A 20140-nucleotide genomic window follows, 5' to 3' on the forward strand; every position below is an offset into this window, starting at 1 on the left:
GTTAAAATGCTTTTTACAACTATTTAACAGGAAGTGAAATTGGGATCATAAAAACAACACTTCTTTCTACAAACATGATTTTTTATGTTTTATTTGACTGTTCCTGTTTGCTTAAATACTCTATACATTTAGAACATATATTTGTCTTTTATTGGTGTTTTGTGTGGTCTGTCAAAATTTGGATAAAAGCTGTTCATTGTTTTTTTACACTAAAACACTATTGTTTTCAGTGTAACTGTTGTTTCTGCTGTTTTCAGGTCATTCTGTTACTATTTTTGAATGACTTCTAATTTCTAATATTCCAGGCGTATGTTGTAACTCGTGTGAAACACCTTTTCAAGGACTATCTGTGGATCCATTAACTTTTAAATAGTAGATTTTTATCCTGTGAGAACTTTACGAAGCTTCTTCATCTTCACCATGTTAAAGGACATTTTCTCATATAATTAATTGAATTCAATAATTATTACAATTATTTCAATGAAAGACCAGTTAAAATGTCAGCATTAATATCTAAAATGTGATATACTTTATGTAACCTTTACAATTGTATATATGCACAAGTTTTTAGTGTTTTCTATCCTTAAATACTTACTACAGTCCCTAAATACTTTAATCTTATACAAGATCTTTTATTAAAACATATTGGTTTATGTACTTGTGCTTATATACTAAACACAATTTTAAAATTTGAAGTTGATATTTACCGCAAGTATAGTAAATAAAGATTTAGAAGCAGTTTAATTTTTATTTCACTGTAGAAACATTGCACAGAAAAACCGTTCTTTATTGACAGTAACTGCTGTGTATTCTTGCTATAACAACTTATATATACTAAAATTATTTTAACAATTGTTGAAAGTTAAAATGTCTGTAATCTCAGAGCGTCGCCATCCAATAGAATTAGCTCTGGAATTAAACTAAAAATTAACAATGAATGGAAATGAAAAATAAATGGAGAAACCTAGATATATTTATTTGATTGGCTTTTAACTGGACTGGCCTGAGGTGTAGTGAATAAGTGTGAGTAAAATCACTGTGAATTTCAAGTTCTGTTTTGGTGAAATTAAAATATGAACTATTTAAATTCTTACATTACTATTTAGATTCTTACACTACATCGCCTTTGTTAGTCACTATCCTTCAATGAACAAATTCCATATTAATATTTAGTCCATGTTAAACAGTCTTGCTTAATGGTAAATATGACAGCTAAACGGACAGTTGTATCAAAATTATAATTGGTAGTTGACCCATCAACAGGTCTGAGAACTTAACAAGATTAAATAGACTACAATAGTGAACCAATGAGATCTCAAGTCATCTCAGTCTTTATAAGACATTTATAAAAAAATACATTGTTACAAAAGTACCACTGTATGCATAGAAGTAGGTTTACCTACTACTTAGGTGTTTTGTCTTTTTTTTTGTTGCCAAAATTAAGAGCGACACATATTTTTTAAAAGAGAGTTTAAAATAAAAAAGGTCACATAGAACTTGGACTTGGGTTTTAGTTTTGTGGATGAAAAATTAGATATACGGCCAGTAGCAAATTTACAATCTTCATTTATGCTAAATTTGTCACAAATCACTCCTGTATACTCCTGAATAAGAACTTCCAACACAGATTTAACAAGGATACCAAGCTCCAAAAAGCCACTAATGTGTCAAAAGTCATGATTTTTAATTTGACAGCACATCAGGGGTACTATGGCTTACAAAAATACCCTTGAAATACGAATTTAAAAGGTGTAATATTTACCTTTCAATCTTGTCAGCTATTTAACTTTATTTTAAATTAAATTATTATTAAATTGTTGTAGGGGCAAGCCGTAGACTAGTGTAGGGGCAAGCCGTAGCCTAGTGGTTATCAAAAGGTCGCTGGTTCAAAAGGTCGCTGGTTCAAGCTTCACCACTGCCAGGTTGCTGCTGTATGGCCCATGAGCAAGGCCCTTACCCTCAATTGCTCAGACTGTAAACTGTAACTGTACTATAAGTCGCTTTGGATAAAGGCGTCTGCTAAATTCTAAAAATGTAAATGTAAATTGTCATATAAGCAGCAGAGTAGACAGAAAGTTGAGCAAACTACTAATTAAAGGTTTTAAATTAATATTTGATTTCTTTATCTAGGTGATTATTTGATGCGCTTGCATGCACAGAACAAGATGCAATAAGCAAAGAGCAATACAGAACTGGACATATAGGCATTCTTCTACACGTTCAGTAAATGATTTTGTGTAGGCTTCTATGTTACAGTAATATATAGTAATATTTTCAATAATATTTCATATTTAACTTCAGATATTTTGTTTTAATATGATTCTTTATCCTGCTTTAGCATTTTTTGCCAACATTCACAGTACACTGATTTCTGCATACGGTTCATCGTTAGTTTCTAGGCAATGGTATCACATGGTCTCATATAGTCCACATGCTATAGCTTGTTACCTAATAACAGAACAGGAACTATCAGTACCTTTTAAGGTCTCTTCCAAAATAGATGAACCCACTTAGCTGACGCTGTTTTTACTTTGGCAGTGAAAGTAGCTAAAAGGCATCACACAGTAACTTGTTTTATGTTATGTTTTATGTTCACCGTTTTTATGTTTATAAAATAAGCATATTACCTGTGGAAAGATAGAGTAGTTAGTCTATAAAAATAAAGTCACATGCTTCAATGGGCTGCTTTCATGATGGCTCAGCACGCCAGACTCAAACAGCAGTGCTTTTATTGTTGAAATAAGTCCTTAAAGTTAAATAAAAAAAGCTATGTGCTGTGTGATTTACTTTGTTTGAGCTGTGTTTGAGTGACAATCACATTTTTAAGTAGTTTGACGAGTAAAGCTAACTCAAAATGCAATGCTAGGTCTACCAGCTAAAATGCTTTTGAATAAGTTACTACTAAAACTTTTGTTTTACTTGAGAAATCAAAATGGCACTTAACATTGGAATTAAACTGCCATAAGGTTACATAACCTTTAACAGTAGATGACAACAGTAACTTAACCATCACTTCAATCATAAGTCTGAGCCACATATTTTACAGTGTTGAAAATGAGTAATACAAGAAAACACTTCCGTTTACACCGCTAAGAGGAGAAATTCTATATTTAAAAGTGGGTAAAGAATGCAAACAAGCAAGCTGCTCCAACGTACGCACTCCGGGTTCTTATAACTACTGAAATCTAAATCTTTAGGTAAAATTCATAAAACCCCCAGATAAATTAAATTATATTTTAAACACTATGTTTCTCAACAGTGTGTTTTATACAATTTAAAACAAATAATTACATTTTGACTGTTAGTGATGAATAATGTGAGAAAAAAAGTCAGAGCCGCTCCGTCAATTTCCCCCTCCTCTGTTCAGTCTTTCACATATCTGACAGAAAACTAGACCAAAAACCTCCACATTCTTCCCTTCTTTTACATCCTGTGCTATCAGTATGTAAACGGTTTTTTTCTGTAAAATGAGAAGTTTAACTGTACTTAACGTCTGAGAGAAAATTTTACACAGCCAGTGTCTTACCCTGTAGGCCTCTAAAAACCGGGATCTGTAAAAAAAAAAAAGTTAAAATTGTCGCCTAAACCACCCATCACACTTCCAAATCCGGGCATTTCCAAGATGCCCGGATTTTGTAAAAAAAAATTTACATATTGGCTTACACCTCCAGTCTCTCACCCACATGACGTTATGGCTAAGGTCTATAGACCTAAGTGTTACAGGTATACTCTCACTGTACAGACCTCACTATTAGCATTCACCCACAGTTCTAGGCCTACACATATGCAGATTGTAGGCCAAGTGTAGGCCAAGCAATATTTCAATGTGTGTGAACTGATTTAACCCATTCACAAACATAATTGTATAATACTTCTTTGCCAGTTTCTAGGACACAACAATGTGAACATTGTTTTGTGTTACCGACTATGTTGCAATAATAATTTTCCCTGTAGACACATGTTTTTGTTGTTTTATATCATTCCAATGCATAGAATAACTTCAAATTTACACACATAGTGATAAAAAAATTGAGTACAGTATACACAAACGTTACATACAAGTGAATCCACTAAGGGTTTTTTATATTAATGCTGCTAATTAAAAAAAGTCGTTTTAATTCAAATGTAGTTTTGATACATTACACGCAGGTGAATAAAGTGACAGGTAAATGAAATCATAATTGGGTATAAAATGAGGATCCACCACAGGTTTAGCCTTTACAACCAATGATAAGTTGTGGCCCAACACTTTGTACCAAATTTCATGAGAGATATAATATTGTGAAAACATTCAGTGAATGCATAAAAATCCAAGACTACGCCAAAACTAAAACTCCACTGTTAAAAGTGTGTGACCTTTGAACCCTAGATGGTGTTGCATGAGAAACTGTCATGCTACTGTGCTAAATATAGTCACATGGGTTTGGGAGTTCTTTGTAAAACCATTGTTTCTTAATACAGTCCACCGCTGCATCAAGAAATGCAACTGGAAATTTTATTACACAAAGAGAAAGCTGTACATCAGTTCTATGCAGAAACATGGTCAAGTTCTTCAGCTTGTTTTCAGAAACAACAGACATAGAGTTCTTAATGACAAACACGAAAAGGACCGTCCAGACATAAAGGTGCCATGCTTTTTTTGGAGTGTATTAAAGGCATCAAATTCTAAATGTACTGTACTTGTATTTACAAAATACAATGAAGCTACAGGAAAAACACTGTAAATCTTTTTTTGTACTTTTGATGGGGAAATAAAGATTCAAGAGTGTTAACAAATCACAGATTCTTTTTATTGCACTTTACAAAATGTGTCAACTTTTCTGGATGTGGGATTTAGAGATTTAAGCTCACTTCTACATGTAAGCTATTAAAATTTATATTAATTATTACAGTAATGCATTACAGTTAGATAACATCTTTTGTATCATACTGCTTTTAAGTTGTTGTGCTAATTGTGTATGCAACACACAGTCAGAAATCTGGCAACCTTTAGGTTATTTTTGTCCTTAATTCTTAAAGTGCTAAAAATAATAACTTTCTTAAAAATTTATTTAATCACTTCCTAATAAAATATCTGCCAATCAGAAAGTAAGTAAATGAAGTTATAATGCAAATGAAATAAATAACAGGTGTTTTAGATATGTAGGCAGTAGCCTTCACAGGCTGCTTAATGCTGTGCATGATCAGAACTGGAATGTGTAAATTGTTACAAAAATGTACTGTTTTACCTAATAAAAAAACCAACTCAACATATTACACACAATTTGCTGTATTGTGCTGAACATCAAGCAAAAAAAATATTAGATCCACTTACAAAATCAAAGTGTGCTCAAAATAGCCTTGCCATTGCTCAAGATTCAGCTTAGTGCACTATTTAGTATAAAGTTTTACGTAACACAACCGTTGTTCTCTGCTCTTTGTGCAATCTGATACAGAGAGTTTAATGATTCTGTGTTATGCGAACTCGTTTAAATTTTATGGGGCTGCCATGGCTGTGGCGAATCTGATTGTGTTGGAAATTCCCATGCCTTTGTCAGGTAGTACTGTTGGAAAAGCCAGCCTTGATCACATTTGGTGTTTCATTTCTTCCCAGAAGTGTTCAATGGGATTAATGTCAAGTATCTGTGCATTTGTTATGCTGCAAAGTTGAATCAGTTCACTTGTGTCCAGATGAACTGATTCAACTTTGTGGATTTGTGTACCTGGATTATTGAGCATGCATCAAGAGATTTGTTCTGCCGAAACAGAAAAGAGCCTTGTCCAAACTGTTGTAGCAAATTTCAAAGAAAATAATTTATTTGTATCACTGAAGGCAATGTGACCAAAACATCTGAACTCTGAAAGTAGGAGTACACTCTACTCTGTTACCCTGTTAGAACAAATTGTATTTATTTATTTTTTATGAGAAATAAGAAATGAATAAGAGTGTCAGTAAGCACATAGTAAGCACAAGTTAGTTCTCAGCTTAAGTGCTTAGTAAAGAGGTGGGTTTTTAACTGTCTTTTAAGGACGTTTAGAGACTCGGATGTTCGGACAGACAGGAAGTTCGCTCCACCACTTGGGTGCTAGTACAAAAAAGATGATGCGTGTCTTCCCCGAGTTCTGGGTGGAGGATCAAGGCGAGCGAGACTAGTGGCTCGAAGGTTGCATGGTACAGAATTGGGTTCGATGTGTTCTCTAAGGTAGATTGGAGCTGGTTCGTTTTTGGCATTGTAGGCGAGCATCATGCGGGCAGCTACAGAAAGCCAGTGAAGAGAACGCAGAGTGGGGTGATGCAGCAACACTGATGTGGAGTATTGTCCAAGTGCAATCTAATATTGATTACATTTTAAATGTTAAAACTTTTTACACCACACAAGGCCAAATACAAAACTAAGAACACACTACCTTTATTTTCATTTAGGTTTACATTTATGTTTTCGGCATTTAGCAGACGCTTTTATCCAAAGTGACTTATGGTACTGTGACAGTATACTGTCTAAGCAAATGAGGGTTAAGGGCCTTGCTCAGGGGGCCAACAGTGGCAACCTGGCAGTGGTGGAATTGAACCAGTGACCTTTTGATTATTAATATGATCAAACCTACATTGTAATGCTGTATAAATGTTAAACAAACATACTGCTCTGTGTGTGTGTGTGTTGATACTAAACCATCATTACTGCTAATTAATTTATTTATTCTGTATAAATAATAAACTGCAGCACTAACCAAATGCTCCTTTTAAAGCATCCATCACTTCAGGTATTTGCATAAGCTGCAAAACGAAGCAACTAATTTAGACACAACTGTACTGTATTGTAAAGGAAAAGGATTATAGAATACTTTTTAATGAATAAGATTTATAAAAAAACACTTTTGTACACTGTGCTGTTCTGTTGTTGCATGTAAAAGAAATGAAACTTTATAATTTTAATTATAATTTTAGATTGATTTTGACTTGTGTGCATGCTGGCATGGACAAGTAACCCTCAAAACCTTAGCCTGCTTAGCCTGTCTTTTATTAATTCGGTCTGTACGCTCATACCGATTTTGAAATATAGACGTAAAGAAGATACATTACCTGGTTACATTAAGAAATAGGATGCACACAATAAGGTAATTGCCACGATTCGATTATTGCCAGGATGAATCAAAACACTGCAGAATGGTAAAGAGAAGGATGCAATAGAAAGGAGTGGGAATAGTAAAAGAAGGAAGAGAGAAGCGGGGAGTCACACAGGGGAACCACTGTGTGTAGGTGTTAAGATGGTAAAGAGCGTAAAAGATCTGAGTTAGCGAGAGGTGTATGGAAACTATACCTATGATGTGTGTTGTGGGTATGTGAAAGGTGCCTGTATAGACCAAGACGGAGAGACAAAACAGGAGCGGAGGCGGGATGTACGGAGGTTTCCCTTGTCCACTTCCTGCACTGTTGTCGATTCGTGGTCAACGTCCTGTCACATGACTTTGAAACACCACAGCTCTCTGATATAAACACAACTTTTTTTCTTTCTCACCCACATGAATACACATCAACTTAAACAGACACTCACACAAACATACTCACACTCTGACCGACACACAAAAGAGTGTTGACAGGAAGCGTTGCCACTCGCATATCGTATATACACTCACACACACGCCTACGCTGTACCTGATGAAGCCTACAAGTCAACCCGTACGCATTTCAGACTTAAGATGAAGTGAGTCACTCACCGCTAGATGCTCAAGATAAAACCTTGTGAACAATTATTTTGGCAAAGGTTGTGCTTTTAACATGATCTAAGATCAGTTTTGTGGTCACTTGTAGATTATGTTACACTTAGGTGGTGAAGGATTACGAAAAAAAAAAAAGTAATTGCCTGCATTCACATCTTTAAAAAACACTTGCAATTTTTAACCATGATTTGTCTCAGAAAGTGTCTATTGGCTTATATCCTGCCAATCAACCAAAAGCTGACCAAAACCTGAATCGGATGTCTGAAATGCAGTGTGTTCTTCGTGTACAGTGTTAGGAGATAGTTATAAATAGACTGAGCGGGAAAGAAAGAATGAAGGATGAGGCAAGAGACAAGAGAGGGAGATCCGTGACTCTTTCCCCAGGATGTGGTTTTCTTTTCGGGGTTTTAAGGGTGAGGTTCTCTTTGTGACAACTATAAGAGTTACTTTTGATCGGCAACACCTGCTTGCGTTTCTGTGTTCACATGTGTGTTCCTGTCAATGTGACTGTGGGTGTGGTTAACATGTTTATATGAAATGTGTGTACATATTCAAGATGGGTAAGGGGGCAGAGAAAAGAGAGAGGCTGCACATGTAAAGGTCTTGTAGTTTCACTTCTATGCTAAACAGTTTGCAGATTACGGAACGTCTTAATGTGCCGATGTTCTGCAAATAAATAAAAAAATCGAAGCAGAAAGAAGCAAAAGGAAACATAGAAGGTAGAAAACAGGGAAAAGGTAAGTAAAATGACAAAAATGTGCTACAAAAATAACTTCATAGCTTTTTTAAAAAGAACAGCATTTACTCTCTTTTCCTCTCCATGCATTTCTTTTGTCTTTTTGCTTAACTAATAATTTAATAACATTAAGGGTAAAATAACTATTTTATATATAATAATTAAAACGTTAACATGCATTTTAATCCTTAAAGTAATTAACACATTTTAACACAATGTCATGTTTTGTTCTTCTTAGTGCCAGAGATGCCTTGACATTCCTGTGAATAAAGAGCGTCCTCTGATTACTTCTCTCTCACACATAAGCCTCACCACATCATGGCGGATCCCAGTTCCATCCATACTTCAGAGTCTTTGCCTTTTGCCGCCATGTACCATCTTCAGACGCAAAGTCAAAGGTCAAACTGCAGCATTTTCCAAAACAGTTCTATTAACAGACTAAGCCAGTATGAGGAAAGCAGTAACCTCATATGTGACTCTAATGACAATTGTACTACTGCCGGAACAAGTATGAATGGAGTTAATGTGCAGATCGGCTCAGGATACTGGGAACCTGAGTCTTTGGTTTTACCTCCATCTGTAGCACTGAACAGAATTAAAGCTTCCTCTGAAGGATATGGTGGAGAGTGGAATTACAATTTACATCAGCAGATCGCAGTCGAAAATTATGGTCCAACTGAAGGCAATCGACAGAAACTTGACTCTTTTTCTGATGCCTTTCATGGAAGAGGCATTTCTAGGATCACCAACAGTGGGGAACAGATTGGATACAACGTACAGCCAAACAACTCTCCTCATCCTCACGCTTTTCCTTCCCTGTCCTTACCTCTGGTTCTAAGCCCTCCTCCTACACCACTTCCTCCTCCATCTCTCTCTCCTCCTAAACGGCCTTCACAATCACAGAACCAGACGCAGTCACCTTCTGAAGGTTCCCTGCGGTTCTTTCCACCTCCTTCTTGTACCGGTTCCATCCTTCCAGGGAGTTTCCCACCTACCCACTGGCTCTATCTTCCCACTGATGCCAGTGGGAACGCAGACATTACACAGCAACTTCCTCAAGACACGAGTCCATCCTCAGTCTATCCAGAAGGGGTAGAGATTAGCCTGAGACAGTTGAGTGCAACAGACACAGGTATCTAAGCTAACACAATCTGCTCTGTTTCTTGGTAGACAAGTCATTTTTTGGAAAGCTCACTGTTAACAAATTTTAGCTTCTACGATTAATCATTACTCTTTAAACTGTTCTGTAGATACTTCTTCATGTTCTCCTCTGACACAACATCAACCACCAATATCTATACCAAAGCTTAAACAAGAGCATGATGCTGTTACCTCTGAACATCATATGACATGGTCTCAGGTGATTTATTTTGTTATTTTTTTGTTATTCAATAAACCAATTGAATGACTGTTTCAATTATATTGTTATTAGTATTTGGGTCAGATTTGTTAAAGGTGTTGTTAGTGGCACATAATTAAAGCTTAGAGCTCAAGATACGAAGGTGATGAGGTAAAATGTACATAACATCTACATAATGTTTGTCATAAGTGCACAGTTTTTTGGAGCTTTTGCATCTGTCACAGCATATCAATTGCACACTGGTAAAAGTGTTATAAAGCTGCTGTGGTTAAAAAAAAGGTCAACATTACAAACAAAAAATACTTTAAAAAAAAGGATACCTGTCACTTTTTATGTTTTACAACTTACAACACACATGGACACAGAAACTGGACCCTAGAGCTGCGTCTTGCTGACGTACTGTGACTCACTTGGCGTTCTATAGAAACTTACAGTGAAAATTGAGACTCGGATCCCTGATTGCATTCAAGGAGGGTATGTTGCTGCTCACACCTCCTCCGAAACATGTGCAGTCCTAGCGGACCCCTTCTTTTCGCCCATACATTCTTCTACATTCTTCCTCTATCTATTAACCAGGGTCTTTGCACAGTGTTTGAAGACCCCACCCACATAGTCCGGTCATCCCGCAGACACGGTGGCCAATCAGTGTCTGCTGCAGGCACTGCCAATTATGCCCACTAGATGGTGCCCAGCCTACCGGTGGCAATTGCGAGTTTCAAACTGAGGAGTTCAGAGTCTTGGCGCTGGTGTGCTAGCGGCTTATCCTGCTGCGCCACCTGGGCGCCCTAAAATGTGCAAACTACTTATGGTGTAGCTGCAGTGAGTAAAAGTTGTAAAAAAGTCAATAACTGAATTTGTAACTTTTATTATAACTGTGTAACTTTTGGTAAACACACCTTTTAAACTGTGTGTATAGTAGGTCAGCTTGTAGTTAAACTGTCAGGTTGTAGGTCTTTAAGTCTAGCTTTTTATAATAGTGCTGATAAACACAAATACCTAGCAAAGCCAGGGAGGTGGGGAGGCAAGAATGCAGGAATAGCCTCAACAGAGTGCTAAACCATAGCAGGGTTTTGGCTATCTCACTCGGACATAGCCAATGTAATGTGTAGACACTCGATTGGCCCACCACTAGATTCAAACCTACGCAACAGAATGCTGAGTGCCTACAATATATTATTTTTATTGCTTGAAATAATATCCTATAATTTCATTTTAGTTCATATTTATGCTATTCCACAGATGATGCAGACTTCTCAGCCTTTTTCCCCACTTCATCATCCCCATGCTCCGGCAGAACAATTAGAAGTGCATGAGGATACAAAGCCAACTTCTGGGTTCCAGCAACCAAGGTGCTTATATTTGTCTAGCTCACAGGTATGTATTGAAACCACTGCTCTCAATAAACTGCCAATATTAAAGGTTCATTGAACAGTACTAAACTATCTCTGTTGTTGAACTTTCTCTTTTTTTTTTACTAGAATACCCCCTCCACTGTCTACACTGGAATTCCTTTCCACAGTGTGCTTCAATCAGGAGTTCTGGGGGAACACTTGGAGCAACAGAGTCACCACTACACTCCCCCTCCCATGCTGAATCCCACCCGTAGTGGGACAGGGCTTTTCTGTAACCTGTTGCCACAGATGGACAGGGACATATGGTCAGAGGAAATAGGCCACAATGCTTGTAATAGGTAAGAAATAACTTGTACAAAGTCGCTCATAAATTTATTGTAGTAGAGGGTATACTGGCAAAGTTTTACCTTTACCTTGTTGTTGCAGAACTATACATTGCAGAAGCTATACATTTCAAAAGTGTTTTTTTTTTCTAAACACAAACCAGGCATGTGAACATCGGGCCAGAGTTTCAGGCAAAGATACCAGATATGCATGAGAAAGATGAGCTACACATGTGGGCCGAAAAGCCTCTTCATGAAGAGTTGCTTTGGAAACCATGGGTTGAGTTGGAAGAAAGTGACATCTTACTAGAGCGTGGTAAGTGTCTCCTTTCACCTTCTGCATGTTTTGGAAGGCGGGACAAAATAGGAGTACTCAGAGGAAACCCACACAGATATAGAGAGAACATGCAAAACCCCCAGTCAGTGACCAGAAGTGAGGTTGGAATTTGGTTCCCTGAGAGCGATGCCATTGTAGTCCCATCCAAAATGTTCATATTTTGTCCTTTTAGTCAAGTACATTACATGTTTAAGTAAATATTTAAACAATAAACATATACAGCCAACATTCCACAGCCAACATTAGTTAATGCGATAAAATAATTTTCTTGGCATGCACAGGCTGTCAGCTTTAACATTTAAAAAAAATTTAAAGTTTAATGACTCTTTCAAACAGATTATACTAACCCATTTTCTGCAAAAGTTGGCACATGTTGGATTTTTTTTTAAACTTCTATTTAACTGACAAAAGTATAAAGTAAAGATATCCTATGTTTTAACTGACCAAAAGAGTTGTATTTTGAAAATATCAATACACATTTAATTTGATGACTGCAAAATAAGTTTTGAAACATTCCACAATAAACAGGTGAATTGGTAACAAGTATGGGAATCATGATTTTTTTCTACCCAAAAATGGGTAGGTTAAACCATTTTGTGCCATACTTCATGACACAATTAGCAGAAAGTGTTTAAAGTTAGTTCTCCTCACTTTTCTGTTAGTCAAAGCAGAGTACCTAAACTAGCGAACTTAGCAACTTGGCGAGGTCGGCACACGGAAGGGGGCGCATGTCCAAAAAGCTTGAAAACCCCTCACTTAGACAGTTAGTTAGCCACACATTAACTCACACGGGTGTATTCAACTAATGTTTAAGTCTTTATGTTACATTAGTTAGAAAACCAACATAAAGTCTCATTAAAGTGTCAATCATTGTAGCGATGCATGTGTAACCAAGTAGACAGTAGTAGCTTTCATTGATAGTATGTTTGTAAAGTGTCCTATGTAGCAGTATTAGCAATATTAGTGTTAGATTAAAGTGCAAGTAGTTTTATTTTTTACTAGTCAGCTTTCATTCACAGTGAGTCATTATGAGCAAGAGGAAGTGTTGCTGTGACGTGCACAAATTTTTTTTTTTTTTTTTTTTTTTTTTTTTTTTTTTTTTTTTTTTTTAAGTTAAGTAAGGAGGAAAACAAGTACTAGTCAGACAATATGTTTACAGTAGTGCAATAGATGAGTCAGTGTAACTTAATATATTAATAGCCAGTCAGATCAGATATGGTCAAAACTCCATTCCTGATCATCATGGGCAGAAATACCAGTTGTTTACTGATAATATTTCTTTCATGTTCACTACAGTGCATTTATCAAAAAGAGAGAGGTAGAGATAAAGTATGAGGATGCTAACAGGGCAGTGAGAGCAGGTGACAGAATTCTTAGTTCAAAATGAGTATTTCTCAATGCAAAATAGCAAAGAATTTAGGTATTTCACCATCTACTATACATAATATTGTAAACAGCTTGATGCAGAGAAACCATCATGCAACAGTGATTAAATATAGCCACATGGGCTTGGGAGTGTTTTGGAAAACCATTGCCACTCTGCTATGCAAAGAGAAAGTCATACATCCATTCTATGTAGAAACGCCAGAAAGATCTCTGGACCCAAATTTATTTTAAAGTATACAAATTACATGCAGAAAAAGATAAGTGATACTAACAGATAATTCTGCACTACTGAACAATGTACAGCACTTTTGTTCATATACCTCACTGTAGTTCAGTAATCATGAGATAAACATAACTGGTAAATAAATGTTTTTGTGTGATTAAAGTATTAAAAGCCTATTTAAATGTAAAGCACCCTAACTATAAAACTGGATTAGACTCTTTAGAAACTGGATTACTGGATTAGACTGGATTAGAAATTGTGAGTGAATGTTTGTGTGTGTATGTGTGTGTGTAGGATAATCAGCACTTAAATAACAGAACTACATTTGAGCTAGGACCAATAGAGCTTGATGTTCAGGAGTGAAATTTGGCTTTAATACTACTACCCCTGAGGCCTGCAGCTGTCAAACAATAAAAGTGGATAAAAACAGAGAAATATTTATAATGCTGAACAGGTGTACTTACTTTCACTGTGTAATTCAATACCTGGTACCTTTTACCCCCACAGAAATACCCACATTACATCCATTTGATAAACTGTGGTGGTAATGTGTAGTTCACACTACACGACTTTTGCCCTGATTTTCGCTCGCCGACTGGTCGGCTGTAGATTTGCCGGCTCGGGAGCAACTCGCCGTTTGCTTGGCGATCGAAACTCGGCTCTCAATTGCTATGTGTGAACTACCCAACAATTCGATCCGAGCAGCGAGATTTCTAGCGTGTCAGATATCTGGATCTGAGTTGCCCGACTGGCAATGTGTGCTATGTCGAACAGCCAATGAGAACGCAAGTTACGGTGTGAGGGGAAACGCAGGGGAGGAGTTGTAAAAAGGTGGGAAAGGGGCTTAATATAGTTTATATCAGAATACATTCAAGTTTTACAGTATTTCTGACCTTATCGTTCTCTACAAAACATAACACCAACGTTGCATTGCGAAAAATATTTGTTAACCTCCAACTCACTATAGAACAATCCCTGCTGGCCACGTAGCCCAATCCACTCAGATTCATTTATTTTTCCTATTTGGTTTTACGCTGCACATCAGCGCACAAACATTGATCGCTCGCTACTTGTTGATGTGTATTTTGGACGTGGTATCATTAAACCTTTCGTCACTTCTCACATTTGTTTTTGTGACAAAACGTAGTTCGCTCGCCTGTGATTCCAGTTGGTGATAGATCGTGTAGTGTGAAACCCCCTATCACCGATCAGTCATGTAGTGTGAAAGCCACACCGACTTGAAAGACTCCCGATTACAAGAGATCCAGTTGTGTAGTGTGAACCTGATGACTTGGAAAGTCATATAGAGTGAACTTGGCATTAGGCACACTGGTAACTACTGAGTGGCACCATTTTTCACATTATTTTGCCAGCTAGCTGCCTGACACTGATTTGCAAAGTAAAGTTGCTTTTGAATTTAAGAGTAAGAGGTATAGTGTGGGACCGTGAGATTTGTTTCAAATGCATGAAAGTACAGTAGATGTAGCTACTAATAACTTATTCATACCTTTACCTTATGTTATTTTTCTCAACTGCCTATTTAAAATATATTAAATAAAGTATCCAAGTGCTTTTGAAAAACAGTAAAAATAACAATCTGCCATTATTTCTTAGTTGAGAATCTTCTAGATCTCAGCACTTCGGCTGCTTTACCTGGAAGTGCTGCTAACCTGGAGCTCGCCCTACACAGCCTGTCCTTATGTCAGGGCAACATTTTGGTAAGTAGATGAATTTAAATGTTTGATCATATGTCTGAGACTGTAGTTAGGTCATACAGCCAAAATTATCTATTACAGTCAGGCACAGGTGTAGATGTTTTAAGTGGGTGCTAAACAACTGAGCTTTCACTTCACAACAACAGTGTTATCAGTAATCCAAAAAGAGGTGTTAAGTCCAATTTGTGGAGCGTGAATTGTGACAACATTTTTGGAACATAGTGCTTCACAATCAAGTTTTAAATTGCCACCTAAACCTTTGTAATCAGTGCAGCAAAGTGTGGGTGCAACACTGCCAAAAATTTGGCAAATTCTTGCTATGCTATAAAATGAGTCATTTTTGACTAGATGTAAACTTTTACCTTAACCTGCTATCATTTAATAAAAACATGCATAAACTACATTGTGTTTTATTACAGGCTGCTTTGGAGAGGATGCTTTTCTCTGACTCAACACCCTCAAGAGACTACCATTATGCCGGTACTTACTAACAAACCTTTCTATAACTACAGGTTGTTTAATAGTATCTACAAAGGGTCAATGTGGCTGCATGTTTTTATAGCAACCAGGCAGAAGCTGCACCTGATATACCTAATCAGTCATTTAAAGACTTTGAAGAAAGGGTGATCAGGTGGTGCAGCAATAAAACTTGTTGGTTCAAAACCTAGCTCTGTCATCCGGCAGGCTGGGCGCCTACATGAACAATGACTGCAATGAAAGGTGCAGTCGGCTACTGCACACGAGTGGAGGGGGCGTGTGAAAGTCACGGCTCTCCTCAGTCAGAGTGGAGGTCAACATCAGTAGAGAGGAAGTGTAATGCAATAGGGTGATTGGATACGACTAGATTGGGGGGGGAATTGGGGGGGGGGGTTCAAAAAAAATATTCAAAGAATAGCAGCGTAAACAAATGTATATGCAAATAAATTACACTTTTATAGAAATAAAAGTGCACGTTTATAAAAAAAAAAAAAAAAAAAAGAGAATTTATTTACGTTTAAAAAGAACTCCTTCATTGCTACGCATTATTCCATCATATTTGTAATTTTTGTGTGAAAAGTTGTGCCGCACTGAATGCTGGCATCGGGGCTCCCTTATTATTCAGTCAAAATACAGTTCAGTTTAAAGTACCCTACTAAACAGCATTTTAAGTTATCTAAGAATTTGAACAGCCTTCTTCCCTGGAGCGTGCATAGGATGACTTTAAATGCAGTCTATGTAGAAAGCTCACTAGGTTTTTTAACACACCCAACATCTATAACACGGTGCCATTGGTTACATCTGCAGTTTCTTTCTTTTCTGGGGGTTGTGAATTGTTTTTGTTTTTTTTTGTTTATGAAGTTCCATTCTCCAGCATTACTCTGCATTTTGTGTGGGTTGAGTCAAGTTATGAGACTTTATTTCTACAGTGAAAACCTCCTACCCTCTGTTTCTATTTTACAGGAAGTGACGTCTGGGAGTTAAGTGAACAAAAGCTGTTCCATAAGGCTTTTGCTTTATATGGCAAAGACTTCACCTTCATTCAAAAAATGGTAATGTCATGAAACATAATTAATATTTAAAATCATAACTTATGTCAATCATTACAAAATACATCTTATTCTAGCTGAGGTATTTACATTTTAGTGTTTTATGTATTATTAAGGTGAAAACAAAGCAGGTGTCAGAATGTGTGGAATTCTACTATCACACCAAGTGGCGCCAAGAGAAACAGAGAAAGCAGATGGAGAAACAGCAGCAACAAATGGATGCTCCCACTAACCACGTAAAAAAGCATTTCTTACAAAGCAATAGTAGCACACTGTAATCCAGAAGAAACTATTTACTAGTTTATTCTTCCAGAAATGCATTAGAAATACAATTAATAAATAAGAGATTAAGTAAATTTGATTAAAATCTCCTTAATTTACAGGTTCTGATTCCTGCCCCCAAGATAACAATGAACATTGTAAGTGCGGAAAGGTTGATTCATACACCCTCAATGGCACCAAGCTTCCCATGCAAACAATGTGGAAAGTAAGTGGACTTTAGTTACACTGGGGGAATTAACAAGAATGTACCTGTTTTTGTTGTTTAATGCATTTTAACGTAATGATTATACATAAATATTAAGTCATATAAGTAATTCATATAAGTACATAACAAATATGCACTATACAGCCACAAGAGTGTGGGCATCATTAGTAATGATTGAATTCAGGTGTTTATGCATTTAACTTTGTGGCAACTTTACTGTTCCGCCAAGGTCCATAAAGAGCTGTTTGGTGTGGAGGAACATCAGTGGCCTGAATAAAGCCTTGACCTCAACCCCAATGAACACCTTTGGGGCGAATTTAAGAATCAATCTTGCCCTTTTAAATTTGCCCTCTTTTGACTAAATGGGCAAATATTCACACAAATACACTCAAGTATCGTATAAAGTCTTTAAATAAGAGTAAAGACTGTTATAGCTGCAAAATTAGGGGGAAACTCTAAAATAATGCTCAAAGTTTTTAAATGGTATGTCCAACAAACTTATGGTCGGGTGTCCACATAATTGTGGCTGTACAATGTATGTTTAGGAAAACTAAATACGTGTGGGAAACACCACAGATTAATAACATAAGTCATTAGGACTTTGTTGCCAGTGTTAGCTTTACACAGGTTTGAGACTAAATGTAAGATTAAAGGTAAGAAATACTTTTTTGCAGCACTGTTGTGCAATTCCCCAAGCATGTTATATGTTGACTTGCAATTTTAAAGTATCAGTCAGGAGATTACCTAAGCTATCCAAGCATTCTTATCTTTGTTTTAGAAACCATCTCTAAATCTGTTTTTATGTTTGGGGTTATGTGGAAACACCCAAATTTATTATTAAATTTAATATTATTGTTTTCTTTGAATTGTAATGCCTCAAATCCATTTACCAAGAAGCAGCCCAGTATAACGATCCTCCCACTTTAATATTTCACTGTCGCTACTGTTTTTCAGAAGATATACACAACTTTTTTCAAACATCAAGCTAAATTATTGTCAAAGTTTTATTTTATCAGACTATAATTCTGCATGTGAACAACTTTCAGACATACTTCTCTGTTATTCAGCAGAGGAGTTTCACATCAGCTGGAGAAACAGTTATGATTGTGACACAGTTCCGGGCTTATTTTGTTGCACCATTTAAAAAAGACAAAGCATGCTGAGGAGTACTTTATTCCTCAGAACATTCTTCAATCTCACGACAAATGAAAATTGTTTTTTTTAGTTAAAGAACATCTACAGTTAACTATTTATAATCAAATGAAAATGTCCATGTTACAAATGTAGAATAACTAATGGCTGGGTGTCACACACATGCCTGACTATAGCTGTCAGTGTGCTACGTGTACTCTGTTGCATTCACTTGAATACATGTTGGAGAAAGAGCATTTTATATGTGAATACCTAATATAAGCAAATGTGTGATGAGACCAAAAAGTTTAAAAACAGTGCTGTGTCCAGACCAGTCTCTGTCTGCCATTATCAGCCCATCTGAGTCGTGGTTACCACATCCAAACAAGACAGAAGACATCCTGAATGATTTGTTTGCCTTTTAACCTAAACCCACCATAAAATAGTGGCTGAGAATCAGTTGCAAGCCCCATTTAAACAATGTACTCTTCAATTTATAGTGGGTAATATACTCAAATTAAAATGTCACATTACGTACTTTGCTTAAGAATGTGGTAGATTTCACCTTCTGTTTCAAGTTATGGTGTAGCAGTACAAGTATTGCTTAGTCTAAAATGATATACATATTTATGTCAATGCATTTGGCAGCCATGTCTATGACTTTAGGTGTCAAAAGTTATGTTAGTGTGTATTCATCTAGTGAATTTAGGGACCTTACTGGTTGTTAAAATTGTTCCCTCTAATACTTCTGTTTCTTTGCTGCAATCAGGATGTTTTACAAGATTAAAAGCAGAAATGCTCACATGAAAATCCATCGTCAGCAGCAGGAAGACTGGAGGGAGCGAATCCATCCAAACAACCCCCTCAGCCTGGCTCAGGCCCTCCAGAACCAGACCCGAACCCTGACACATCCAAACCAGCTTATTACACAGAACTACCCAAATCAGATGTTAACCCAAAATCTGATCCAGAACCTGGTGCAGTCTCACTCTCAGCTTGCGTTCATCCAGAGCAACAAAACTCAAAGTACTTGTTTTCCTAATTCTATCAGCAACAGTCCCACACAAACCCCACAGACAGCTTCCAAAACCCCAAACCTACCCATCTATACTGGCTATCAACAGACATGGGGTAGTCTCCATGGTAGTTTGGAGTCTGGTCTGTATTATGACTAACATAAACGAACAGGTGGGTGTTCAGGTACAATTTTAACCACCTTATTATTAACTGACATTTTATTAAATATGTATTTTCTATAGACATAGGAAGGGCTCAGGACTGACACATGGCCAGATTTTGTACATATAAACAGTGCTCATTAAAATGTATTTTTTAATAAAAGACTCTTTTGTGATTTGTTATCGTCTGAAAGATTATTAGTGCTTGTCATAGATGAATATGTTGATTTACTGGGTGCTAATGTTACCTATAATACTTTTGGGGTAGCTATCTAATATAACCAATATCCATTCTAATCAATATGCAGAATAAAGGTTAAACAAAATCAGGTATAAGATGAAATACCCTGTGTATAATTAAGGTATTTTATTAAAACATTGCAGTAAACAGAATTTTAATACTTATATTAAGTGATCGAGCAAAATTAAATGCACTTAGAGCAAAAGGAATCAAAATCTACAATAAATATTACATGCCAGGAGGGGAAACATGAATGCTGAACTTAACTGCTAATGAAAATAAATAAATGATTGACTAATACTCTCTGTACATGCTAGAGCTCCCAGAGTGGCTTTGACTAGTTTTAAATGTTATCTATGTATCTTGTATGTGCAGGCTTTTATTTTAGCATGAATTCCCAAATTGTACCAGTTAAGACTGTCTTAGTTGAGGCAAATACCAACTACT

The 20140-nt window shown here is 36.5% G+C and overlaps 2 protein-coding genes across 2 annotated transcripts; both read left to right on the forward strand.

Annotated features, from left to right (window-relative positions):
- The first annotated feature begins 8752 nt into the window (after positions 1-8752).
- LOC134311921 (uncharacterized) lies at positions 8753-11421 on the forward strand. The gene is made up of 5 exons (XM_062993570.1): positions 8753-9566; positions 9685-9794; positions 11034-11168; positions 11273-11329; positions 11401-11421. The coding sequence occupies exons 1-5, from the start codon at positions 8753-8755 to the stop codon at positions 11419-11421; spliced, it is 1137 nt and encodes a 378-aa protein (XP_062849640.1).
- A 7-nt stretch (positions 11422-11428) lies between these two features.
- On the forward strand, positions 11429-19584 carry LOC134311586 (transcriptional-regulating factor 1-like). Its single transcript, XM_062993234.1, has 8 exons — positions 11429-11484; positions 11634-11785; positions 15030-15133; positions 15550-15610; positions 16571-16659; positions 16773-16892; positions 17040-17143; positions 19044-19584. The coding sequence occupies exons 1-8, from the start codon at positions 11435-11437 to the stop codon at positions 19447-19449; spliced, it is 1086 nt and encodes a 361-aa protein (XP_062849304.1). The 5' UTR covers positions 11429-11434; the 3' UTR covers positions 19450-19584.
- Positions 19585-20140: the final 556 nt, after the last annotated feature.

Source organism: Trichomycterus rosablanca, chromosome 4 (assembly GCF_030014385.1).
Source record: "Trichomycterus rosablanca isolate fTriRos1 chromosome 4, fTriRos1.hap1, whole genome shotgun sequence".
Classification (NCBI taxonomy): domain Eukaryota; kingdom Metazoa; phylum Chordata; class Actinopteri; order Siluriformes; family Trichomycteridae; genus Trichomycterus; species Trichomycterus rosablanca.

Coding starts and splice junctions, on each gene's coding strand:
- LOC134311586 (XM_062993234.1), top strand. CDS start 11,435: ATGGACAGGGACATATGGTCAGAGGAAATAGGCCACAATGCTTGTAAT. Junction 15,134..15,549: donor TATGTCAGGGCAACATTTTG/GTAAGTAGATGA, acceptor GTTTTATTACAG/GCTGCTTTGGAGAGGATGCT. Junction 16,893..17,039: donor TGGATGCTCCCACTAACCAC/GTAAAAAAGCAT, acceptor CTTAATTTACAG/GTTCTGATTCCTGCCCCCAA.
- LOC134311921 (XM_062993570.1), top strand. CDS start 8,753: ATGGCGGATCCCAGTTCCATCCATACTTCAGAGTCTTTGCCTTTTGCC. Junction 9,795..11,033: donor ATCATATGACATGGTCTCAG/GTGATTTATTTT, acceptor GCTATTCCACAG/ATGATGCAGACTTCTCAGCC. Junction 11,169..11,272: donor TATATTTGTCTAGCTCACAG/GTATGTATTGAA, acceptor TTTTTTTACTAG/AATACCCCCTCCACTGTCTA.